At 28.3% G+C, this 27,856-nt stretch overlaps 1 protein-coding gene across 7 annotated transcripts; it reads right to left on the bottom strand.

The window, feature by feature from the left end:
* Positions 1 to 759: 759 nt before the first annotated feature.
* On the bottom strand, positions 760 to 27,856 carry LOC105205506 (phosphoribosyl pyrophosphate synthase-associated protein 2). Of its 7 annotated transcripts, XM_039449467.1 has the most exons (7): positions 27,697 to 27,856; positions 27,179 to 27,295; positions 14,927 to 15,071; positions 14,402 to 14,810; positions 11,907 to 12,185; positions 4,620 to 4,766; positions 760 to 2,781 (listed from the first exon to the last, which is right to left on the bottom strand). In XM_039449467.1, exons 4-7 carry the CDS (start codon positions 14,750 to 14,752, stop codon positions 2,602 to 2,604), a joined length of 957 nt encoding a protein of 318 aa, XP_039305401.1. In that variant the 5' UTR covers positions 14,753 to 14,810; positions 14,927 to 15,071; positions 27,179 to 27,295; positions 27,697 to 27,856; the 3' UTR covers positions 760 to 2,601. The 7 variants fall into 7 exon arrangements, with proteins under 7 accessions (XP_039305401.1, XP_039305396.1, XP_039305400.1 ...); XM_039449462.1 differs by lacking the exon at positions 14,927 to 15,071 and having other exon boundaries at positions 762 to 2,781; positions 27,179 to 27,325; XM_039449466.1 differs by lacking the exon at positions 14,927 to 15,071 and having other exon boundaries at positions 762 to 2,777; positions 27,179 to 27,325.

Genomic DNA, 27,856 nt, shown 5'->3' with positions numbered 1-27,856 from the left:
GCATAAATAAAATTTAAATATTTTAAAAACTAAACATTTCCGTAACTCCACATTTTTTAATTCAATTATAATACATTTAGTTAAATTAAAAAATGTAATACTGTGCATCTCTAATAATTCATCAAAATTAGACTTAGGTAGCTTTCTAAAGTTGAGCCAAACTTAATTTACAAATAAAATATTTGATACATACTATGTATGTATAAATAACAAAATAATTATAATAAAAATGATTAGATACTATAGATTTTATTCATAACAATCTAATGTTAAAAAATTATACAATATTCAAATATAAATAATGTTTTTTAAAATAAACTTTTAGTTAAATTTAATTTTACCTTAACGCAACTTTTATTATAATTTTATAAGCTATTAATTTTTATTTAACTTAAAAAAAATTAAAAGAATATATCAAAAATATTATCCAATCTTTGTAAACTATTCGAGTCTTATTTCTCTACACGATATGTTAGTAGCTTTAGGTGTGTGTCACATCTCACAATATTACCAAAAATTTAAAAACTTTATTCTATTATTCTATTAATACGATTGAGTATCTGTATAAATTTATAATTCTCTTATTGGTTTAAGATATTTAATTTTTTTTTTTGTTTACTCTCAAGTCTTATATATAATTGTTTTATATAATTTTTTATAACACATATTTATAATTATATTTTAAGAAAATAACATTACAGATTAAATCAATTTTTTGCTTATATTAATAAAACTGTAAATAAATGTTCATGGAAAAATTTATTTAGATTCACTTATGTTTATTTTATCAATGTAAATTAACTTTGATCTCAGTTTAACTTACTCTCTATCTTTTTCTAATTTTTAAAACTAAAAGGGTAGAGTAAATTAAACCAAGATCAAAATTAGTCTGAGAGAAAAGTCCTGGACTATCTTATTGCAATGGCACACAGCTATTTTAGCAATAGAAACCTGATGTATGTTGATAGCCGTAGACCTGTCAGGTGACCTGGTGGAGTTCCTCAGAGCTCTGTATCAGGACCGCTCTTCTGGAACGTAGCCTATGATGCGAAGTTAAAACTGGAACTGCCAAAGAATTGCACCGCACGGTGCTACGCAGATGACACCCTGCTTATATTATAGTGGCAGATTCTACAGTGAAGGACGTGATAGTCAAAACAGATCTGGTACTCGCAATGTTGTGCGGAGTAATAGAAAGACTGGGACTGACAGTTGCCCCAAGTAAAACTGAGGCAGTGATATTTTTGAGCAGAAAACCAATGCCTGACAATGCAGTGGTGGCAGTTGGTAATGTGCTAATCCCCTTTGGCCCCAATATTAAATATCTATTCTTACGCTGGATAGAAATTGGACTTTCAAGGATCACTTCAACCAACTGATCCTAAAGGCGGAGAGCACAGCAGCGACCCCGATGGCCGCTTAGGCCCAACTAGAGAAGATCGGGAGAGAAGCGTCGGAGGCTTTACGCTAACATGATTCAATCTATCATATTGTACGGAGCCCCGAATTGGGCGGAAACAATTACCCGGAACAGACAGATCAAAAAGAAACTGAAGAAAATCCAGCGTAAGGTAGCGTTGCAAATTATATCAGCTTACAGAACGGTCTCTCACAATGTGACAGCAATCCTAGCCGGGCAGATCCCACTAGATATATTGGCAAAAGAATATGCCAGAGTTTACATTAGAACATGCGCCATAAAAGAGGAGAGAATTATAATGACGGCTAGAATTCAAAATGCAATTAGATCTGAAGAAAGAGCCTCAATCAATAAATAGAGAACCAAGCTCGAGGACCGTAGCGAAAACCATCTAGGCGGAAGAATAAGGTACTGTCTGACTCAGCACCTGACAGAATAGATTTGGAATGAAAGAGAGTATGGCTTGACATTTAAGACAAGCCAAATAGTGACCAGAGTGTTTTAACCAATATCTGAATAGTATCCAGAGAGTAATGGCAACGTGTGCCCATTGTAGCAGGAAACCCGATACGACAGAATATACGCTCGCGCGATGTGAGGCGTGGCAGACACAGCGGATCATTTTGATGGAGCTAATCTTAGCTTGGAGAGAATCTTCAAATAACATTAGTCTGAATGACATTAGTAAATGGAAAATTTTTAAAAACTTTTCCAAAAGTGTCATTAAGGAAAAGGAACAAGCGGAACGAGATGCAGAGGAAAGAACCATCAAGTAAAGCTTCCCTGGGCGAGACTTCACACAAGGACAGTGGCTAACACATATTTAACAGTGTAGGGTTATAAAAGTGCAACATTAGATGTATAACACCTCTAGGAGAGCGATAGCCACGCTGAATAAGCGCTGTAAAGAAATTAGTACATAAATGTATAAAATGTATATGAATAAACATAATCATTAAACTTTAGGAATAATTTAGAATAGATAAGATTAAAGATATAATTCATAATTGTGAGGTATTGTAATAGTGAGTTTTTAAGAAAGGGCAGAATGGTTACCAATGGAATGACATATTGTTGGCCGAAACCATTCATTGTCCGGCGGAACCAAGTGAAGGCACAAAAAGGGAGAGATTTTTAGAGTGTAGGTAATGTGTGGTAGTATCGTTCGAGATGTAATCGTATCAAATCTTCCACTCTCTGGAGTATAGGCTCCAGGGCGTCTTTCCTATTTCGTCGGGTGAGGATCGCCATGGCGGTTGAACGGGTCTCGTCCGGGTTAGTCCCGGTCGAGTTGGCCTTGCCTGGATGACCCGACGGTCAGTCCCTCGGTATAGCCAGGGTTTGTAAAGATTTCCCTCTTCCTCGTAAAACAAAAAAAAAAATCAAAATTAATCTAGGTTGGTGAAAATAAACATTATTCATTTAAAAGTTATTTTTCTAAAATTATATTATAATAAAACAAGATTATTTCGCTTAAATCGTTATATAAAACAAATTTTTCGTTTTCTTCTTGGTAGCTGATTTCAGGTTCAAAATTCAGATATTTGCGATCAAAAATTTTCATCGTTGATGAAGAAAAATAAGTTTTTAATTTTTTAATTTCGATAACTTTTAGTTGATATTACAGTCAAAACGAAAAGCATCTGTTAGGACACAGTACAATTAAACACAGCCAATCACAGCGTCTGGTGCCTAGTAATTTTCTTCTGTTCAAACGCTGTGAGTGGCTTGTGACAAATTGTACTGTGTCCAATCGGTTGCTTCCTATATTTTTATTAATTAATCTTTTTTACGCAATCTGACTTTTATATAGTTATTGCACTAGTCATTGAATAATCGTCAGTAAATGATCGTTTAAAAAAAATAATAAGACGTTACTGTTTAATATTTCTTTATTTGATGCATTGTTTTGCAAAATATTTATAAAAAAATCTGTATAACTTGAAATATATTTATTATGTCTCGAACTAAAATACATTTTTAATTAATACAATAAAATTAGCACTAGATTACTGGTAAGCATAGAATACACATTATGACTTTACAGAGTTCTAAAATTGTACAGTGTCTATTATGCAACGACTATATCTCATATTCGAATAATAAGCTGTTTTATACTAATCTAATATGTACTATAGAGACAAGATGATTACAAAAAAATGGACATTAAAGACAAATCGGCTGATTATCTTCACTGATAAATGCAAGGGACTAATTTATACGTTCACTGTCATTCTGCGAATTGGGAAATATAAAAATAGTGTAGAAAATTAAGAGACGGATATGTATTCTGGACATGGTCCCTGACATTGAATCCTGTGTGACTTTCAATCATCATTTATTCATAATCAAAACTATAGCTCTTCACGTGTTTTCAATCATCTAATTCCTAATCCTCCAAAGTTACATTCTTAAACAAATATGACATAGATTCTTTATTGTGTATACGCCGAATTGCCTCCGCTAAAAGAATACTGATATCGACAGTCTTAATTTTCGGACATTGCATCTTTTGCACGTCGTGAGGAATCGTATTGGTTACGACGACCTGGAAACATTAAACAAAAACATTTTTTTCCATATTAGTCTAAAACCTAATTCAAAAAAATATTCCATTTTATTTGGTCTAAAAAAAGACCTGTTTTCAAGATTTTTTTTAAAGCAAAATATTAAAGCAATTAAAATACTACTTTTATAAAAATATTATTTTTTGTATATTATAATTTTTATCATCGTAAACTATTTAAAATAAGATTAAATAAAATTATCATTTCCATAAAAAAGTTCTATAGTTTCCAATTTAACGCTATACATTATGTACAAAATAATTCGTAATAATAAAAAAATATCATTAGTCTACAAAATTCAATAAATATTTCTATAAAGATTACATCTTAATTGCTTCAACATTTTTGTCTAAACAATTTTCTTTAAATAAGCCTACAGCCTTAGACAAAAGTATTAAACACCTATATTTTTTATCTAGAATTCTATTATTTGTATTATTTTCTGTTAATTACTGGTATGTAAATTCAAAGAATTCTTGAAACAAAAATAATTCACATTTTAATTTGTTTTAAATTCCTTTTTAAAATCTTTTTAATTAAAAACTTTTAAAAAAATATAAAATGCCTAATATCTTTGGTCAAAGTTGTATTTTAAAACTCAACAAAGTAGAATAGTCCCTTTATATTGTTACCTCGTCAATTGGAGATTCCTCGATGAGTCTAGGCGCGTCTGAGCTAAGCAAACCATGTGTAGCTAAGACATATATTTTATAAGCTCCTCTTTCTTTAAGTACCTCGGCAGCTGCTACATATGACTGTACATCGTCTATCATGTCGTCCTGTGAATCAATTTCTTTCATAAAACCGTAATTTTACAACATATAATAGACTATAAATTAAATAATTATTCTAAAAACTTATGTTTATTCAATAAGAACTGCTTAACTCTTTAAAATTGAAACTAAATATATAATATTGCATGTTATGACAATTCCGAATCATAATTAAATAATTCCATATTTATTAGGATATATTATTTTTATTTACAATGTTTTGCATTCTCTGAATAAATTCACCATTAAGACAAATATATTTTTTTTAAATCTTTGAATCTTCAAAGTTGTCAAAAAGTAACAGCCACATTTAAATTACACATTTTTCAGTTTGACAATATCAGAACTTACATTTAAAATTTTATTGCAGATTTTGTCGTAAATTTAACAAACGTATATCTATCGCGATAGTATTACTATTACAAAACAGAAAGTGATATCATGGATAAACATCTATACTATCTATATACTTATACTATCACATATACTTCAAATAGATATGTTTGAAAAGCAAAAAGTTCTAGTACAGTTCAGTGCAGCAATAAAAAAAACAAATCTGTCATCTGTTATCTCTATTATCTATTAGTTACACCTGGAGCTGGACGCAGCCTTGCTGTCCTATAACTTAAGTGATACGTGCTATACATTTTTGGTATCAACGATAAAAAGAGATCATGTGCAAATCTATGCATTTTGCAATATTTTTTTATATAATTGTGTAACAATAGTTTATATATTATATTTATGCAATAGATACTAAGACAGCATCGTACTTTGAAAGAAAAACAAAATAAGAAACGTGGAACGCTAAATCAATTGACAGTGTAAAAACAAAAAAAATTAAGCTATAAGAGCAGCAAAGGATCTCGCACAATTTATATGAAAAAAACATGTTCGGTCAATTTGCTTGAATTTTTTAGATGTTGTAGTACTTGCATTCCTAATGAAAAACCTCAATTTTTAGAACATTACTATGTCTAGTTTTGGAATTAAAAATATTTGAAGGTCTCTTTCATGACATCGGCTTATATACACACCTACCCTAGTTTGAGCTTGTATGCTCGCTCATATATGTATATTGGTAATATATCGGTATGTATGTCCGTGAATGACTGTGTGTGCGCCCGCGCGCAAGTGTGTCAGCAGAGATAAGACATGATTCGTCATTCCGTCGTAGTATTTAATAACTCCAAATCCTCTTTGCATGTGCGTATTGTGTGCGTGCGCGTGCGTGCGTGTGTGTGTGTTCAATGCAAAAAATGACAGTTCAGCTTCACTGAGCGAAATATGCATGCTGTAAAAGCACATTAGCATTTCTTTTTTGTTACGCGTTCAGTTATAATTTCACACGATCAATGTTATTCATGCGTGTTTTTTGAAGGGTGCTCTACTATCCCAGATAGCAAGTTTCCTTCATGTTGCGATCAATTTGATAAAAATTACATTGCCTAAGTTTCCATCTTTATTGAGGAAAGCGGCTTCCGCTTTTGCTTATGATTTTGCCGGCAATGTATGCCAGAAACAACTGTGCGCAATCGGAGAGAAACAATTTCCCTCTTCTGTTTTATAATTATTCTATTTTTATAATAACTTAAGTTATTATATTATATTATATTATATTATATTATATTATATTATATTACACCTCGTAATCCCAATGAGCAAAACAATATTTTTATATTTTAAAAAACAATTTTCACAAAAATTCCATTCTTAGGAATTTTTTTCGGAAAGTCCCAAGCGGTCACCCATCCAAGTCGCGACTTCGCTGAACGTTGCTTGACCTTTGTGATCGTTGCAAACTGATCCCTCGTGATGACCTGTGAACACTTTATGCTGGTATGTGTATATAACTGGTAGATCAGATCAATATACTTTATCGAAAAAATAAAATATGTATAATTAAAGCATATTATTTATATAAACATGTATAAAATTATAGTTTTCACAAATGCGGAATAGTATCTGGAATTTTGTTATTTGTTTAAATAAAAATGCAACTAGAAAATATATGTTAATATAATACAATATATTGTATATATAATTATAATTAAATTAAATACAAAATATTTTTATTAAAAAACATTTAAAAAAATATGGTCTGCTTATTAGGACGTAGATCGAGGTTTCTTCATTCACGAACTTATTTCGTCTATAATTTCATATGATTATATATCGGTACAGTATAAAAAAGAATAAAAAAAAAACTGCGCAACGATAATGTAACGATATCACTAGTTATTTGGTTTGTTTGTCGCGTATGTATCATCACATGTACATGTACATTAAATACACAGTACCATTTTGTATTCTATTATAAGAAAAATATATGTGGCAGCAAAAACAAAAAATCATTAAATTATTAACATAATATATATTATTAAAACAGAATAAATTTTTTTATATTTACTATAAATGAACAAAATATTTATAAAAATGTTAACAAAATATTACTACAAATATTTTTTTATTTATTATAAATATTTATATTAATATTTTTGTAAATATTTATTCTTCATTTACCATAAATATTTGAGAAAATATTTAATAAATATTTTAACAATACTTTGAATAAATATTTTTATAATCTTTTTCTGTCAAATATATAAAATATATATATGAAATATTTCTATATTTATAAAAAAAATTTGATAAATATTTATTAATATTTATCATAAATGTTGTGCTATCTGGGTATAACATACATATTTCATTGAAATATATTAAAATACATAAATATATAATTTTTATCAATTATGATGTTAACACACATTTCTTTATATCTGAAGGAAATATTATAATAAAGAATTGTCGAAAACTATTTATAACAAGTTATTGGAAATTTTATACTAATAAGTTTCATACACTATTGTCCTTCAGTTGCCTGAGAAACAGTTTCCTTCCTATTGCCTTTAGATAGTCTTATACAAAAAGATTTGCGGCTGCGATATAACAACGTGACTGCAACCGAAGGGAAACTTGTAATTAGCAAATATTTCTTCTTTTGTGCAAAGAATGCATTGCTATCTGGAATCATTTAGTACGTACGAGCAACACAACTTCTGTATTAAAATAAAGTTAACCTCAGATGACAGCTATACGAGTGAATTTTTAATAATTTATTAACTTTTTGTTCAATTTTCTTATAAAATTTACCTGAACACCTCTTCTTTTTACACGTATTTCAATTCTATAAAAAGTTGTTATTCTGTAATGCCAATTCGAAGATATTTAGAAGCTGTAAATGTCGGTAATTCGCGATACTTTAGCATCCTCTTAAGATGAAAGCCATAATGTCTCCAATAAAGAAACATAGTAGATCATGTACTGGTAATAAAAAATCGATTAAAATATATAATTTTGTAACAAAATATTGTATCTTTTTAAAAACTAATTTTTTAAATTTATTTTTGTGGAAGGCCATATTAGCCCCTGTTCCTCTTCAACCCATTATGCTATATCATTATATTTTTATAAATAAATATTCAATGTAATAGATATTTCATAATTTTGAATCTAGAATCTATTAAACAAAACTTTAATAAATGTAATCCTTAAGTTTCAATATAAAATATTGATTATCCATACAGCACCAATTGTTGCAGAAAAAATTCAACCTTTCATGTGCAATACTTCTAAGAGAATACTGCAAAATGTCATATAAAAAGTTGCAACAAAAATGTTTCTAAAAATCTTGTAATATGAAATGTTGCAATAGAAATATTCCTGAAATCTATCACATGCAGTAAATTTTCAAATTGAGTTTTTTTAACATTTGAATAAATTTTCTGCTTGAGTATGTTAACCCTTAAACACACCGATCCTGTAAAATACGGAAACACATTTTTGGGTCTGGGAGACTTTTTCAACTTTGAGAAGCTATAATTTTGATTACAATCAATATTTTTCTACGATTTTTTTTTTTAAAACAAAAGTTCAAAATCTCAGGAGTGGGACTGCATAATCGGCATTGCCGACAAATAATTTATTGTGAAGTTATAAAAGCAAAACCATTAAGCAAAAATGAGAAATTGGTCAAAAATTCACTTTTCCATCAAAAAATCATATCTTCGCAACAACAAACGTTTAAGGACTTTCAAATACGGCGTTTTAAAGCTAAAGAATCACACTTTTAAAATAAAATTTGGCAAAGTCATTTCTTTTAAAAAGTTAATTATGTAACATGGAGAATATGAGGTATTTTTGGGTATCTAAAAATCCACTTAAAAAAAAAATCATATCTTTGCAACAAAAAACTTTTAAGGACTTTCAAATGCAGCGTTTTAAAGCTAAAGAGTCACACTTTCAAAATAAAATTTGGCAAAGTCATTTCTTTTAAAAAGTATAATTATGTAATGTAACATAGAGAATGGGGTATTTTTGGGCATCTAAAAATCCACTTTAAGAAAATCATATCTTTGCAACAAAAAACTTTTAAGGACTTTACAATATGGCGTTTTAAAGCTAAAGATTCATACTTTCAAAAAAAAAATTATATTATTGTCATTTCTATTAAAAAATGTATTTATGTAACAAGGCGAATATGAGGAATTTTTTATTAAATCGTGTCTAAAATTGAAAATTGATGTGTTTCATGATATATTTCGGAAAAACTCTTTTTTCTACAACATTTTATAGTATTCCAACTTTAGACAGAGTGTATGCAAGTGACATCTGAAAATCGACCTGTTCGAACGTATTTTGTTTTTTTATGTAAAATACTCACAAAAAGTTTCACTTACACACTATATGGGTCGCATTGACCCTAACAAAACTTTGCTGCCGTGCCGTTCGAATTCTAGTTGACCAAAAAAGTTGATCAACTATATCAATTGAAAGAGATTTCAAACTTTTTTTACGTCTTGGTCCGAACCTCCTATCTCATTCCGTCTTCACATAGCAAGCGTTCAAAACTTCATATGGGGTCTTCTCTCAGACCCACTTACATGTTTAAGGTTAACATATCCAAAAAAAAATTTACTTTGTTGTTTTTACTGATTGAACAAATACAAATTTTCTAAGTCCACTCGCGGTGTGTTGTGCTAACAATAAGTAATAGGAGTACAAAAATGTTATACAAACAAAATATTACTTTCTTCTATATATTATGCACTCTTTTTATTCAATATTTTAAAAATCATATTTGCATTTGTTATATTAATCAAATTACTAGTAATAAATAAAAACGTACAATAAAAACTACACTTGTATTTTATAATTTTTATTGTAATTTTTGATACGTGTAATTTTCTAAATAAAATAAATTTAATTCTTATTTCTGAAGTACTTTAAATTCAAAGTTATTAAATCGTTACTAAAATTTTTCTGAAATACTGATTGTAATTTTCTAAATATAATTAATTTAAATATTTCCTTTAAGTACTTTACATTTAAAATATCCTTTAAAGTATACTTTAAATTTAAAGTATTTCAGTATTTATAATAACCTATTATAACTTATTATATAAAGTATTTATAATAACCTATTATATAAAGTACTTATAATAATCTATTATAACCAAAAAATGTATCAATAGATCTAAATTGAGAAACAACTAACCAGTCAAAAACGGATCTTCGTGCTCAATAATAATTTACTAGGTAAATTTATATACACTTACAAGTTTCCCAAACATGAGTCACATGTTTGCTGAACTTTAAAACGCAGTTGTTAAGTATAACAAAAATACCACAAATTGAATTGCTAGTCAATTTAAGGCTCCTAACTCCTCAATCGAGAACTCCGCGTTAATGGTAGCGACATCCCGTCGCGGACAAAATTAGAACTAATAGACACGAAACGTGACAAAATGACGATGAGATGTTGTCGTGCATGTCATTTTGTTATTATGTGTTTCATTGTGAAAATATGACTTGTCTCGTATTTACCAAATTTGTAAAAATGGACCGCGAGTAAAGTTTCTTTGAATTTTATACATAAAAGCATATTTTTCACTCCTTTCAATAGCTATGCATGTGTTTTCCTGTCTAAATAAGCGTCACTTTACGTGTTTATGACTATTTACTGACTGTTAGGTGGAAAAAGGATAGTCGTGAGCAATATTTAGAAGTGTTTTAAAGCCATCTAATTAATCTGTTTTATCCAAATTGGTTTTATTTACAAATGGCATGTCGGACAAAATTACGTGCCATTTCACGCAATTTCTTGCTTCTGACGTCACGACTTCAATATGACCGCAGCAAGTACTCAAGAGCCTTAATAATTTTAATGCCTAGAAACATTTCTACAAATAACTTTCTTATCCAGAAAACTACAAAGAGTTTGTTGCAAAAAATACTACTTTCGGTCACATTCGGTTATTGTTTATTCGCGTCGATTGGAAAATTGCTCTTACAATATCAGTTGTTGCAACAAATATTATTACTTTGGCCATTGAACTATAATACTGGAATAGGCTCTGATCGTCAGAAAGCGTGCCAAAAGAGAGAGCCAATCAACGGGACTTCTCTCTTTATCATATGAATATAACATGAAGAATTTTGGCTGTATGCATATGCGCAGAGAGCGGTTAGATAGAGAAAGAAGTTACATTCATCATGCTCTTTCATGTTTCTCGCTTATAAGTGAATAATATGACAGTACCTATTCCAGTATTATTATTATTCAATGGTCTTGCTCCACCTTGTCCTAATATTTAAATTTATTATATTTAAAAGATTAGCAATGTTTCAGAAAAATTTTAGTAACTTTTTAGTAGAATATTTCAAAAAGATTTCAGATATTTTCAGATATTTTCAACCTTTCAACAATACTTCTGCAAGTTTTTAAGTACAAGAATCACAGACATTTTGCTATCCTAGAAACATTTTTTAAACATTGCAAAAATATTTCGAAATCTTTCTGAAATATTTCATTTTTTCAAATGAAATATCTCTAAAGTATTTCTGAAAGAGTTTCGTGCTGGATGAATAACCTAAGTTATTGTATAAAACTTAACAAAGTTATTGTATATAATGAATGTAAATAGATGGCCATAATATCACTTTCGCTTCAATTAAATTAATAATTGCATAATTTTGATTCAAAGCTTCAAAGAATAAAGTATCAAACTAACGAAAAATGAAGTCTCAAAGTTTCGAATTTTGGAAACTTCAAAAGTTCGAATGTACATCATTTTTACCCACCACCATAATAGCAATACGTCCTCCAACATCTCCGACAACACTTATAGGCGGTTTTTCCTTCGCCGGATGCAAAGGCATACCCACACCAACCTCCATCGTACGTGCGGCCAACGCTAGCGCGGGTGGGGAATAGCGGCCGTCGTTCATATCGGATTCAGCCTCTCTCTGTTCTCCGTGTATCACGGCAATTCCCAGGCGCAGTCTTTCAGCGTAGCTAGTCGCTTTCTTTGCACTACCTGGATTTCTTGCAACGATCACAGAATTATGATAGTCAGGAATCTGACAAAGAAAAGATAAAATGACATATGTATAATTTAAGTGACATCTTATTTAAATTGCTCGTCTTTAACCATTTAATACTTTCAGAGATCTTGGTCTTTTATTTTAGCAAATCCAACTTTTAAAATCGGAGACAGTTGTTTCCTTCTTAGTAATATTAATAGTTAATAAAAATAGTGATTGATAATTAATAATAGTTATTAATTAGTAGAAGAGAATAATATAGCACTCATTTTCATTTTATTGAATAACTTTGTTTATGATTAATATTTTCTATTGAAACTTGAACAATTACATTCGTCAAAGTGTTGTTTGACAGATTCTAGACTCAAAGTAATGAAATATTTATTATTTACAACGTAATTCATAAAAATCTAATGTACTGCATAATCGGTGGAAGAGAAAAAAGTGGTTGTAATATGGCTATCCATAAAAATAATTTTAAAATATTGGTTTAAAATAAACTACCTTGTTACAAAATTATATACTTTTAATTTTCCATTGTTAAAAATTTTCCTGCGTTCAAAAACTTTAGAAATACCATTAGAAATTTCATTAAAAATATCATTTTATCCCTGTTTAACATGCACATTCCTGTTTAAACAAGCATAAAATAATGTTTCTAATGTTTCTAAACACCGCTCTTTAGAATGATAATCGATTTATCGAAGAAATATTTCGATATAAAAATTTCGCTTAAAAAACCATATTAACAAAAGTCCATGTTATTGTTTAAACTTTATATAACTCGAAATGTATACGGCCAAATAAAAAGTTAAATAACAAAATAACACTCAAATGTATGTACCTTCGTGTGATAATACATTCAAGTTTAAGAATAATGAGGAAATGTATGTAATTAAAAGTTAAAAGTGTAAAAAAATTTAGAAGTGCTCAAAAGTGAAAATGTCAACAATTGTCAGTCATTATGTATTGGCATATTAGGATCACTAAAAACAAGGCGGGCTACTAAACGAATAACTCCATAAGCGATTGTTAGAATACGTCACCTAATATCGGAAATAATAGGGATAGCCATTGTCGACATAATAACCTTTTCTTCTCTAATGAGTAGTAATGGTTAAATATATATGTTAAAATTACATTGAATCTATTTAACTAACAAGTTCTACTTTTATTAAGCAAAATAAATGTACTTTATATGGCCTTGGTGTTTCTAAGTAATTATAATGAATTGAAATAACACTATTATATCGTGCAACCTATCAACATGACTTGTTTGCAACAGTTGGCTACTCGGTTTATGTATTCTGTTATTGACAATAAAATTAAGATACAATTTTCTTGATTAGTTTCTCATGATCTATTTCATGAGATGATATATTTCATGAGAAAGTTACTGCTTTCTATAACTATTAAGTGATGGTTATTAATCTCTGCAGTTCATATTATTGTAACTATATTTATACTTTACAGCCCTGTATTTAATGTATATTTCCATCATAAAATTCTATTTATAATCAAAGAAAAAAAACTCTGTAGAACCAATATAACCTAGATCAACACACACATGCATACACCCACACACATATTGATTGTAATGTTTTTTTTTCAGTACTTTTATTACTTTAGATCATACATTTTAATCCACCTACTAAACTCCGACTTAAAAGCCATGGTTTTAAGAAGAAAAAATTAAAATAAGTCTGTTTTATTTGATTGTTTACTTAATGAATTGCTAACAAAAATAGTTCTTTGTATTCTTACATGTTAATATGTCGATAAACATGTCAATATATTAAACTTATAAACTTATAAATGTAACACTGGATCACTTTATTATCAATTTTTTTAACATTTTTTTGTAAAAAGAAAACTTATAATTAGGCCATATTGAGTACATTTGTATCAAATACGATTTAAATGGCATTTTTATCTAAAAATCTTCATTGCATACAAATAAATGTTTGAAATTGTCTCCTATTTTAAATTAGTATTTGGAAATGTTTCTTACTTTGAATCTGGCCATCAGTTTTTAATTTTGTACTTAGCAAAAAATTTTAAAAAATCGCAAAACTTAGATAGGCCATATAAGATACAGTTACCTCAATATAACGATTAGATAATATTTAATTTACAATAATAGTTGTAATAAAATTACTAGTTATAATGTAAAACTACTATTACTTATTACAAATAAATATAATTATTATTATTTTTACTATTATTTTAACTTTTAAAATCTTATTACATACGGATTCTTGAATATACTGTAGAAGGAATGGACTAGCTCTCAAATTATCCACGGGAACGTCGAAGAACCCTTGGATTTCTTTTTGGTGAAGATCCATTGTAATAATATGAGTTAGGCCGCTCGTGCATAGCATCTTTGCTAGAAGTTTGGACACTATGCAGCCGCGTTTCCGCATTTTACACTGCTTGGAATAAGGTAGATACGGGATCACTCCGACGATGTTCTTGGCCGATGATGTCTTACACGCATAAGCCATGATGAGAAGCTCCATTATGTTATTGTTCACATCCTTCGTGCCAGTTTGGATTAGATAAAGATCCTTACCGCGCACAGAATCCCCTATTTCTACCATTGTTTCGCGATTTGACTTGTGGTAGACAGCACAGCCACCAGGTTTCACACCTAAGCGACTTTGAACATTAAAAAATATAAATAAGACTAAGATATATAACTCTTATTAGCCATCGTGAAGTCACTCGCGTTCGAGTAAAATTTCCCGCGTTGCATACATCGATAGAATACGTACTACACGCGCCTGTATTTCACCTAAAAAAAGTTCGTTGGTAAAGGTATATGACACCACAGTGGCGCTTTCGGTTGTTATTTCAATAGTTAGGTCGGTGTGAAAAATTCACAATGCACGACTGACCCCATCTTGGCGAGTAAAAGTGCTAAAATTGGAAGTAAATAATTTTAATATTTCGTATAATTTTTTATTTTATCAATATATTTGCACGTTATTTATAGTTTTTAACTTTAATATTAATAAAAGTATTTGATTTTTATATTATAAAAATGTTGCATCATATGTACCATATACATATAGTTTAAAAGAATATATAAATATAAAGATGTAACTTTTATTTTTGAACACTAAACTCTATTATTAAAATTCTAGTACTAAAATTAGTATTAAAATTCTAGTAATATTGAACTCCAGTATTAACCCTTAAACACATAAGTGGGTCTGAGAGACTCCATATAAAGTTTTGAACGCTTGCTGTGTGAAGACGAAATGAGATAGGAGGTTCGGACCAAGACATAAAAAAAGTTTGAAATCTCTTTCGATTGATATGGTTAATCAACTTTTTCGGTCAACTAGAATTCAAACGGCACGACAGCATAGTTTTGTTAGGGTCAATGCGACTTATATAGTGTGTGAAACTTTTTTGTGAGTAATCTTATAGAAAAAAACTGGTCAAAACACGTTCAAACAGGTCCTATTCGTGTGTTACTCTGTCTAAAGTTAAAATACTATAGTGCCGTGAAAGAGAGGATTTTTGTGTAGGATTCGAAATATATTATGAAACACATCAATTTTCAATTTTAGACACCTTGAGTTTATGAAAAATACCTCATATTCGCCTTGGTACATAAGTATATTTTTTAATAGAAATTGCAGTGACATAATTTCTTTTAAAAGTATGACTCTTTAGCTTTAAAACACCGTATTGTAAAGTCTTTAAAAGTTTTTTGTTGCAAAGATAATTTTTTTGAAAAAAGTGGATTTTTAGACACCCAAAAATACCTCATATTCTCCTTGTTATATAATTCTACTTTTTAAAAGAAATGACAAATAATTTTTTTTTTTAAGTATGAATCTTTATCTTTAAAATGCTGTATTTGAAAGACCTTAAAAGTTTTTTACTGCAAAGATACAAATAAAAAAAAAAGTGAATTTTTGAACAATTTCTAATTTTTACTTAATGGCTTTTCTTTTATAACTTAACAATAAGTCATTTTCGGTAATATCAATTATGCAATCACATTTCTGATTGCATCAGAATTGACATTTTTATATAAAAAAAAAAGATTGTTGAAAAATGTTCATTAGAACCAAAGTTATAACTTCTCAAAGTTCAAAGAGTCTCCCAGACCCAAAAATGTGTTTACGTATTTTACGGGATCGGTGTGTTTAAGGGTTAAAATTCAATAAACTCACAGAACTAAGCTATAATTCCTAAAAATCCCATATTATATGCTAATTTTATATCATAAAAGTAAGTATTATTTATGTTGCAAAATTAACATTAAATTATGAATCTAAATCAATGAAACATTTTTTAAATAAAAATATGATCCTTTAACTTTAATTTCTTTTCTTAATCAATTCTCTAAGATAATTTTTAAGAAAGTTATAATTTTTCCTGCATTTCAGTTAAAATTTGCCACAACTTTGTTCATATGTTTGCCAAATTACATAATTTCACCAATTGTTAGTATCATTTCATTTATTAATCATATACTAGAAGATCAAAACTAACAAGAGGAGAACCAGGTGAGAGACCCTGGAATTTTGATCCCAATGTTTTTAGTTATTCTGGAGACGAAAAAAAAGTTTACGTCTCCCGGCGTTTCATCGAATAGGCTTTAGTTTCAAAATAATAAATTTGTGAAAATTGGCCATATTGCGGCGCGCCATATGAGCCTTCCTGGTAACTGTTCTCGCAACCAGTGCAGTCGGCTCCGTGCGTTAGGTGCTTGCTTCATAATCGTAAGATCCGGTTTCGCTCCCGGAAGTGTGCAATATTTTTTTTCTTTTTTTTAATAAATGTATTTATTTATCTTGATGATATTAATATAGTACGCAAATTTCTGAAATAGAAAATTTAATTTAATATCATTTTCTAAACTTCAATTTAAATTTAATTTGAAGAGAATTAGAATTCAAGTAATAATATTTGAAATAATTAATAGATAATAATAATAATAATATATAAGTTATTTGAAATGGATAACATATAAAGGCAACGTATCTAAATTTTCAAATTGTTTAAATTTAACACTGGTAAAAGAAACGGATATAAAATAGTAAATAAACGAGAAGTTTTTAATCCCCTTGCAGGTATGTAGGAGGTTATAAAGCCGAAATTCTTTCACGTTTTATCCTTGCTGTCCATCAAAATAATTTAATTTTGTAATAAATCTGCAATATTTGACTAATTAAATTTTGTAATAAAAGTATTTACATTCACATTCACAATCAGATGTTTGTTTATTATTCTTCTTTTACGATTAATTATTTTAAAAACTAGAATTTTTAAATACTGTTAATATTATTTCTAAATAAATTTTTAATTAAACAATTTAAAAATTTAGATACGTTGCCTTTATATGTTATCCATTTCAAATAACTTATATATTATTATTATTATTTATTTATTATTTCAAATATTACTTGAATTCAAATTCCCTTCAAATTAAATTTAAATTGAAGTTTAGAAAATGATATTAAATTAAATTTTCTATTTTAGAAATTTGCATATTATATTAATATCATCAAGATAAATAAATACATTTATTAAAAAAAAAAATATTGCACACATCCGGGAGCAAACTCGCATCTTACGATTGTGAAGCAAGCACCTAACGCATGGAGCCGACTGCACTAATTGCGAGAACAGTTACCGGGAAAGCTCATATAGCGCGCCGCGGTATGGCCAATTTTCACAAATTTATTATTTTGAAACTAAAGCCTACTCGATGAAACGCGGGAGACGTAAACTTTTTTTTCGTCTCCAGAATAACTAAAAAAATTGGGATCAAAATCCCAGGGTCTCTCACCTGGTCCTCCCCTTGTAAGTAAAATTATGAATAAAAACCATCGCATTACGGTGTACCTACCTAATGTACTAATTTTAATACTAGAATTTTAATAATAAAGTTTAGTTTCAAAAGCAAAAGTTACATCTTTATATTTATATATTCTTTTAAACTATATGTATACATATAATGAAACATTTCTATAATAACATAAAAATCAAACACTTTTATTTATATTAAAGTTAAAAACTATAAATAACGTGCAAATGGATTGATAAAATGAAAAATTATACAAAATATTAAAACTATTTACTTCCAATTTTATCACCTTTACCCGCCAAGATGGAGTCAGTCGTACATTGTGAATTTTTCACACCGACCCAACTACTGAAATAACAACCGAAAGCGCCACTGTGGTGCCATAGACCTTTAATAGAAGCGTAAAACACGAATGACCCCACAATGATTAGTAAGGAACAAAAAATTACGATAGCTAATAAGTGTTGAAATTAAAAATTGTGTTTTGAAACATGCGTAGTTTGCGTAATGATGCATAGTTTGAACTGCTTGGAAAACTAGAAAATGTATATAAAATGTACATAAAAAATTATGAAGCATTAGAGGAAAAGAGAGAATTGTAGAATATCTTTTTGTTTTTTTACAAAAACTCAGTAAATGTTAATGCAATACAATTCTAACCAACATCAGTTTATTAGTCATAGAGTCGTATTAATCACTCTATAGATAGAAGTTCAATATATAAAAGATAACTTACCGACTGCACTCCATGTAATTTATATAGAGTAAAGTCAGTAAGTCATCTCTTATGGTAAATAGTTGTTCCAACCATTAATAAATCACCCTGTATAAAATGAACGTACTTTACAATTTACTAAAGAGGTGAAAAATGTATTTGTGCAATAACAGGGGAATGCCATAAAAGGCATTTTTATTTATAAAAAAATATATAAATTAATGATAAATCGTAAAATTTATACAAGTAAGTGCTACAAAACAAGATTTTATAAACATTTTATAAATTTTATTTTATTAGAAAAAAATTTTTTTAATACTTGTTTTTGCTTAAAATTTTTTTAACAATTTTTTTTGTTTTAAATTATTATATAATGTCTACAAAAGTATAAAGTCGCAAGAAAATACAATGTTCATGATGCACATGGAGGAGGACCATATAATATTATATTCCATAACTATAACCTGTACATAGCATAACTTTATTTGTAAAATTCATACATACATTACAATACACATTAAATTCAATATTAGTTAAAATTCACATTCAAAGCCTTCAAGTTAGACTAAAGTTAAAAAAATTATATGTAACGTATTACTCAAAATTACATAGGGAGTATCTGTAAAAATTTTTACTACCTATAAAACTGAAATTCAGCTATTATAAAAACACAATGAACACTAATGTAACCAGTAACAGTATCATACAATAGACTATCAAAGTAATTTTAACGGTTGTCTTTAGAATTCAATACGAATTATACGATATATCATGATATTCCACCACCCTAGATATATTCCACGATCGCCATCCTCCCTCTAACATCCTGCTCTCAACACTTTTTAACTTTTCTTTTCATTTGTTATTAAAGAATTGTAATAGAAAAAATTCGCATATATTTCCTTTGTTTATCAATTAAATTTAAACATAATAAACACTCAATTTTAAACATTTTCAGTGATAAATAAAGCGATATACTAAAAGCCACATTGGGTAAGGAAATCCCCCCACAGGGAAAGATCAGGTGACTCATCCTGGGATTTCAACCACAATTTTTTTTAATTATTCTGGAGACAAAAAAAGTTTACGTCTCCCAACTTTTGATTGAATAGGCCTTAGTTTCAGAGTAATAAATTTGTGAAAATTAGCCATATCCGAAGCGCACCGCAGCGCGCCATATGAGTCTTCCCGGTAACTGTTCTTCCAACCAGCGCAGTTGGCTTCGTCAGTTAAGCGCTTGCCTTATAAGCGTGAGATCTGAGTTTGTTCCCGGAGATAAGCAATAATTTCTTTTTCTTTTAATAAGCGTTTTTATTTATGTTTATTTATTTTGATAATATGCAAATTATTTTGATATAATATGCAAATTTTTGAAATAAAAGATTTAATTTAATATCACATTCTAAACATTAATTTAAATTTTATTTGAAGAAAATTTTAATTCAAGTACTAGTATTTGAAATAATAAATAAGTAATAATAATAATAATATGTAAGTTATTTGTAATGGATAACATATAAAGACAACGTATCTAAATTTTCAAATTGTTTAAATTTAAAACCGATAAAAAAAGCGGATACAAAATTGTATTAAATAAACGAGAGGTTTTTTTATTTTGTAATAAATTCGCAATACTTAAAGGTATTACAACTTATAACACCTTTGAGAATCAAAAAATTTCAATTTTTTTTTTTTGCTTAAATAATACTTTGGAATATATAGAATATGATTTTATTCGCCTAAAGTCGATCTGGAACTCTTTCATATATGAAATAGCCATGTTTGTACGCGGCGCCATGGCGCGCGGAGAAAGCCTCGGAGCGCTCTCCGAATATTCTGCCTTTTTACTTCAATTGTCAAGTAGTTGAGGGTTCCTGATAGTTTATTATAGTATTATAGAGGTACAAAATTACGTAATTTAAAAAAAATATAAGAGGTCTTGGAGACAGAGGCAAATTGACAGGCAAACTGATCGATGAGCTGACAATATATTATGGTCTAGCTATTCGCAGAAATCCTAATTCCATTGAAGATATGAGACAAAAAATATGAGCAACTTTATTCCACAAGATTTCCATAGACAGCAAACCGCAACACGACTGTTGCCCAGTCGAAGAAAACTCTTGGTGTTCTTGGCAGTGGCAGCAGACAAAAGCGCACAACGGATTACATCACTACCAACACAAACCAGCTTTGAATAATGAAGTTTTTAAAGCTGTTCAATCAATTTATGAAAAACTAACAATAAGTCAAGACAAGTTGCTATCTCGCTGCGTTGATGAGTTTACCCAAAATAGCAACAAAAGCTTCAATTCTGTGCTGCGGGCAATAGCACCGAAAACCATTCACAGTAACAAAACAATCGTTGTATTGCCGCAAATATTGTTGTTTGCAATTTTAACGATGATTTGTACAGCATTATGGAAATTATGCAAATTTTAAATTTGATAATTGCGAGTACTCGCTACAATTTCTGCGTTGAAACAGACGAACACCGGATCCGCACAGCTGAGCGCGCCATGACCAAGGAAGCTGAAGAAACTCGTAGGCAGCAGACATCAGCTCGAAAAGTCATAGCTGATGAGTATATAAATGTCAATTGTATGATGCAGACATTGCAGATTAACGGCGAGTCTCTAATAATTACAAGTTTTCTAGTTGCAAAACTTTGAATGTGATTTCTGTAAAACACCATTTTTCAAATTGGTATGCAGCGTAGCTCTCACAATTTACATCGAATTAACTTCAAACAAAGCTTATTCTGCGCTAAATTAAATTGTTTATCGAAGTGCGTAGCCGTTTTTTAATAGAAGTGTTAGTTTTTTTGCGGAACCAATTTTATAAACAATTTTCAACGAAAATGTGTATACTTTTTTTTCAAATTAGTGTAAATTCCACAAAAATTAATATTTTTCAAGAATCCTACGTACTTCGATGGCAAATTTATCAGAGAATATGAGATATTTTGAATTTTTGTTCTACGGCATACCAGTCAGCCGGAATCCTGCACACCAATTGAACCGGCACACAGTGGGGAAAAAGGCTCATTTTTTGGACAAAAATCTATCGACAGTGCAATTTTTAACCGATTTCAAAAAAACTTTCTTTTAAATTACTCATAATAAAATGCTCAATAACATGGAGCTGCGCCTTTTTTCAAACAAAGCTTTAATTAAAAATGACGGATTAAAAATAATTGCTGAAAGTGCTAAATAATATTAAATAATATTAAATGTGATACAATATTGGATATATTTACGCCAAATAAAACATAACTTCTTTGGCACGTTAAATATGAATTTAGCAACTAAAAAATTCTAAACTTAAAATGACATTAAATATGAAAATCACAAGTATTGAAATTATACAATATTTAGTAGATTTACAGAAAAGTTAGTAAACATTAAATACATTATTATTCTTAAATGTTTTTCACATTTTGTAATTATTATATTGTTAAGAGCCTAAAGAATATTATATTGTTAATTAGCAGAATTTTGTTATATCGCTTCGTTATAACTGTTTGTGCATAACAAAGCAATGCTTAAGCCTTTTTACCGCGTCAAGGTATCTGCCATTAAAAAGGTATTTGTTTTTTTGTTTAGAATTTTTTTCATGTTTGTTTTTTTTGTTCTTTTTGTTTGTTTTTTTTGTTTTGTTTTTTTTGTTCTTTTTGTTTGTTTTTTTTGTTCTTTTTGTTTGTTTTTTTATTCCTATATCCTAAGCATTATATTATGCATTATTTATACACGCACACGTATACACACGCACTGTTTTTTTTTATTCCTATATCTTAAGCATTATATTATGCGTTATTTATACACGTATACACACGGGCACACGCATACTTATATTTTTATATATTGAGCGCATTCCTGAAATAAAAGATCTCTTAATTGAGTTTTAGAATGAGAACATAAGAGGTCTTTTATTTCAGAAATGCTAAAGTCGTCCTTTTTTATCGACCAAACGTTAATTTTCGGGCATGCGGTTCTTCTAATTGCATTTACAAATTTAAAAATCCTTTTCCACAATTAAAGTATAGACAGTAATGTATAATGGACGTTATATAAGGATAATGAAAACGAAAAAAATTGGAAAATTATTCTCAATTTTTTTGTTTTCCTTATCCTTATATAGCGTCCATTATACATTACTATCTATACTTTAATTGTGGAAAAAGATTTTTAAATCTGTAAATGCAATTAGAAAAACGGCTTGCTCGAAAATGGACGTTCGGTCGGTAAAAAAGGACGACTTTAGCATCACCTTAATATATAAAAATATACGTATGTGTTTGCGCGTATGTATACATGTGTATGCGTGTATAAATAACGCGTAATATAATGCTTAGGATATAAGAATCCAAAAACACAAAAAGAACAAAAAAACAAAATAAAAAAATTCTAAATATCCAAAAAAACAAATACCCTTTCAATAGCAAATACCTTGACGCGGTAAAAAGACTTCTTTGTTATACACAAACAGTTATAACGAAGCGATATAACAAAATTCTGCTAATTAACAACATTCTCTAGTCTCTTAACAACATAATATTACAAACTAAAAAAAACATTTAAAAATAACAATGTATCTAATGTTTACTAACTTTTCTGTAAATCTACTAAATATTGTATAATTTCAATACTTTTGATTTCCATATTCAATGTCATTTTAAGTTTAGAATTTTTCAGTTGCTAAATTCATATTTAGCGTGTCAAAAAAACCATATATATTTATGTAATTTAGCGTAAATATATCCAATATTTACACAGATAAGATATCACATTCAATATCATTTCAGCACTTTCAGCAATCATTTTTGATTCACCATTTTTAATTGAAGCTTTGAAAAAAGGCGCAATATCATGTTATAAAGCATTTCATTACAAATAACTTAAAAAAAATTTTTTGAAATCTGTTAAGAATTGCACTGTCGGTCGATTTTTGTCTAAAAAATGAGCCTTTTTGCCCACTGTGCGGCATAGCGCAAATCTTTGGCGCCATCTAGAAGATATTCTTTAAAGTATTTTTTAAATTAAAAAAATATATTTTATAACTAAAAACTATAATAAAATCAAACCTCAAACCCGTTTTTTAATTACTCTATTCCTTAGATGTAAAAAAAATTACCGAAAAAGAGGAAAAATTTCTTAGGCAAAGGTATTATAACCCCTTAAGTAATTGAATTTTGTAATAAAAATATTCACATTCACATTCAGATGTTTGTTTATTCTTCTTCTTCTACGATTAATTATTTTAAAAACTAGAAATTTAAAATGTTAATATTATTTCCAATTAACTGTTAATATTATTTCCAATTAAATTTTAAATTTAAACAATTTAAAAACTTAGATACGTTTTCATTATATGTTATCCATTACAAATGACTTATATATTATTATTATTATTATTACTTATTTATTATTTCAAAATTATTACTTAAATTAAAATTCCCTTAAAATTAAATTTAAATTAATGTTTAAAATGTGATATTAAATTAAATTTTCTATTTAAAAAATTTGCATACTATATCAATATCATCAAAACAAATAAAAATAAATAAAAACACTCATTAAAAAAAAATTATTGTTCACCTCCGGGAGCAAACCCGGATCTTACGATTATGAAGCACCTACGACGATTACCGGGAAGGCTCATATGGCGCGCTTCGAATATGGCCAATTTTCACAAATTTATTTTCTCCGAAACAAAGGCCTATTCGATCAAACGCCGGGAGACGTAAACTTTTTTTCGTTCCCAAAATAATTAAAAAAATTGGGATCAAAATCCCAGGGTGTCACCTGATCCTCCTCTTGTGAGAAAAAATTCCTAAATTTTAATAAATATTTACTCGAATAATGCTAATAAAATATTTATTTATGGTACATAAATATTTATTTCTATGAAAAAATAATACTTAAATTAGTGATATACTTGTACTAAATATATATATATATATATATATATATATATATATAATTTACATTTAGCAAATATTTCATTACTACTATTCGAATAAATATTTATTAAACTTTAGTAATTTTTTCCTTAATGCAAATATTTATTTACAACTTTATGTGTATACATATACATATGCATAACATTTTTTATTTAAATAATCATATAAATACAATAAATAATAATTTAACTATGTATATATATTACTATATGTATGTATATCAATTATAAAATAAAAATAATAAAGAGTTTTCTATAAAAGCAAACAAGTCCGTTTTTAAATAAATTATAAGACCAAATTATTTTCTATCAGTAGCATCACATTATGAATAACTTTGGTCCAGAAAGGATCAAATAAATTCAAAAATTTATTACTTTTCTTTTTTTAATAGAAAGTTAAAATATCAAAACCTGCACTTGTTCTTATACAATTTACATGTTCAAAAACATTGGCCAAATTTATATAAAGAGAAATATGAAAGATCGTTTTTATTAAAGGCAATTCGTAAAATTTTCTAAATAAAAAGTAAAAAAAATTACTGCTTTGTACTTTAAATAATACTTCCTTTTTCAGCTTTATCATTAATTTTTGCTGAACCAGGAAAAAAAATTAATGAAAGGTATTCCATACTACACATGCCATACTTCACCATAAGTATGCTAATCTCCTAATGATCGGCAAGTTTTTGAATAACTTTTGCAGTTTTAGACTTAGAATTTTGACAACTATGCATCAATCTATGAAAAAAATGTTTTGCCCTCCAAAATCGAAATATCGGCTTCTAGTTCAAAAAAATATAAAAATATTTTTCCATATTTGAGTTATATATTATTATATATTTCTAGAACTATTTAACAACATTTGCAGTAAAAAATTTTATAAAAAACAATTGTAGAAATAATATACTGTTTATGGAAATTTTTCATGATACTGAATATGAATTCAATGTCAAAATTAACAAATTGAAACTAAAAAGTAAAAAATAAATCATGTTAATGATAAGAAAGATCATAGCCTTCCATTACATAAAAAATACATCTGAAATTATTATCTCAGCCACAGATAAGAATTGCTTATTAGGTTATGGATATTTAAATAGATTAAGTGGTTTCATTAAAAGACAAAAATAGAAATTCTAATCTAACACTGTTGTTTACAAAATTCACTGTAAAAATTGTGATATGTCTATTATAATGTGGATCAGGATAAGAGACATGTAAGAACAAAAGTCATATAGAAAAAACATAAATTCAATTGTCAAAAATCATATGGTAGAGTTGGATCACATGTATGATAATGGTGAGATTTTGGATTTTAAACTGAATTATTTTAAAAAATTAACATCTAAAATAATCCACATTAAAATAAAAAAAAACTGTATTTAATTTTAACAGATAGAATTTTTAAACAAATTTTTAGACAAACCTTATTTTTATTTGCTTGAAAGAATTCACAACAATGACTTTAAATAAATTTGTTTATAAGTTTATTTGATCATGAGCATTTTCAAAATTGTTATTATCATTTCATTTTAAACCTTTGACCATTTCACATCTGTACACAATAACTATTATAAGTCAGTTTACTTTGTTTTTATTTTAGCATAAATTGACTGGTTGAAAATTAATTTTATTAACACTTATATGTTTTTTTCATTAATGCAACAGTTCAAGTTTGTTTTATATTTAATTATTGAATAATGGTTTGTATTACAAAACTTCTTCGGTCTTAAGTTGAGGTAATTAATGATCATTTTGATAAAAAATTGAGGAAGAGATCTTTGAGACAATTTTATGGACATCTAATTGTTATCAAACATAAATGCCATGAATATTATTTACATGTCAATCCAATGTTTATGTTTATTACTTTGTTCTTTTTTAATTTTTATTACTTGCCAATAGTCCATCTTTATTGTTTTTACAAATGGAACAAGACTATGATGATAAAGACTAAGTAAACTTGAAACTTGTTTTGTTATATTATTTGTATCATGGCTAAAAATTTAAATATTTTTAACTAACATTAATTGTTGCTTGTTCTTGCTCTAGCTTGATAAATCAATTAATTTTTATATAAAATTTGAAATTGAAAAGTGATACATAGTGACTACAAAAGTCACCTCGTTTTACTGTATATATATGACTTTTAACCCTAGTTCACCATACTCCAATCCATAAAAATAAACCAAAAATAGAAAAAAAAATTTTAACAAAAATAAGATTACATAGTTTCCTGAATCACATTAATACGATAAACAATAATTAGAGAGTATGTCACTTACATAGCAAAAATATAATAGTAAGTTTAAAAAATCAGAATTTTTGTTCTTTTTCCAGTAATTTAAAAAAAGTAGTCTTTTTTAAATCGTGTATATTAGTGTATATTAGTGTTAAACATCTCGAAAGAATGGATTCACTGTTGACAAAAATTAACATCGTGTAAAACAATCAAAAGTGTCAAATTATCGCTGTCATAAGCAAATCAACCTTTACATCAACATTCTATATCCCACTTACTTTGCAATCAGATTTGCAAGCTCCGGATGAGAATTACCCGCGATGATGACTATATCCGACGATACAGGCTTCTCCATTGCTTCAATGATTATTCCAACAGCTGCGTAATACAGAGGCCTAAATCGAGAAATAAATGACAAGATTTACCTAAAAAGAAAATTCACTTTACCGAATTGTATCTCAAAATTTTTCGATTCTCGAATTTATTACTTCAAATAGAAAATAAAAACTGCGCATTTCAGAGCTACGGCAACTTTTGCAACGTAATTCTCAATTTAATTTTTTTTATACGTAGATTTTTAACATATATAACTAGAGAAGATTATTTTGTTTATTCTTTTCATAAATTTGCGAGATAACGCAGAACAAAACCGAACATACATGTTCGCACACAAACAAGTGTATTACGATACGATAAACAATCGATCATACTTGGTCGTCTCACGCGCTTCTACGATGGGATTACATCGTATAATAAATTCGATTAGACTACTTTCACATCCAGCCGTTTTGCTCACCTCAGTCGGTGTTTAATCGTTTGACAAATATCGTTATACAATTACGAAGATAATCTGAAAAAATCCTCAAATTTTCTTTCTTATCACACATACCACCTCGCCGCCAATACGTTCGTTTGTTCGTTCGTTCGTTTTATCTTGTATGGCTTCAGACTTAAGT

Source organism: Solenopsis invicta, chromosome 5 (genome assembly GCF_016802725.1).
Source record: "Solenopsis invicta isolate M01_SB chromosome 5, UNIL_Sinv_3.0, whole genome shotgun sequence".
NCBI lineage: Eukaryota > Metazoa > Arthropoda > Insecta > Hymenoptera > Formicidae > Solenopsis > Solenopsis invicta.
Note: the sequence above shows the minus strand (reverse complement) of the source record. Positions and strands in the feature narration are given on the sequence as shown.

Coding starts and splice junctions, on each gene's coding strand:
- LOC105205506 (XM_039449462.1), bottom strand. CDS start 27,255: ATGGAGAAGCCTGTATCGTCGGATATAGTCATCATCGCGGGTAATTCT. Junction 12,186..14,401: donor TACAGTATATTCAAGAATCC/GTATGTAATAAG, acceptor TTTCTTTGTCAG/ATTCCTGACTATCATAATTC. Junction 2,782..4,619: donor AGGAATCTCCAATTGACGAG/GTAACAATATAA, acceptor TTGTTTTACGAG/GAAGAGGGAAATCTTTACAA.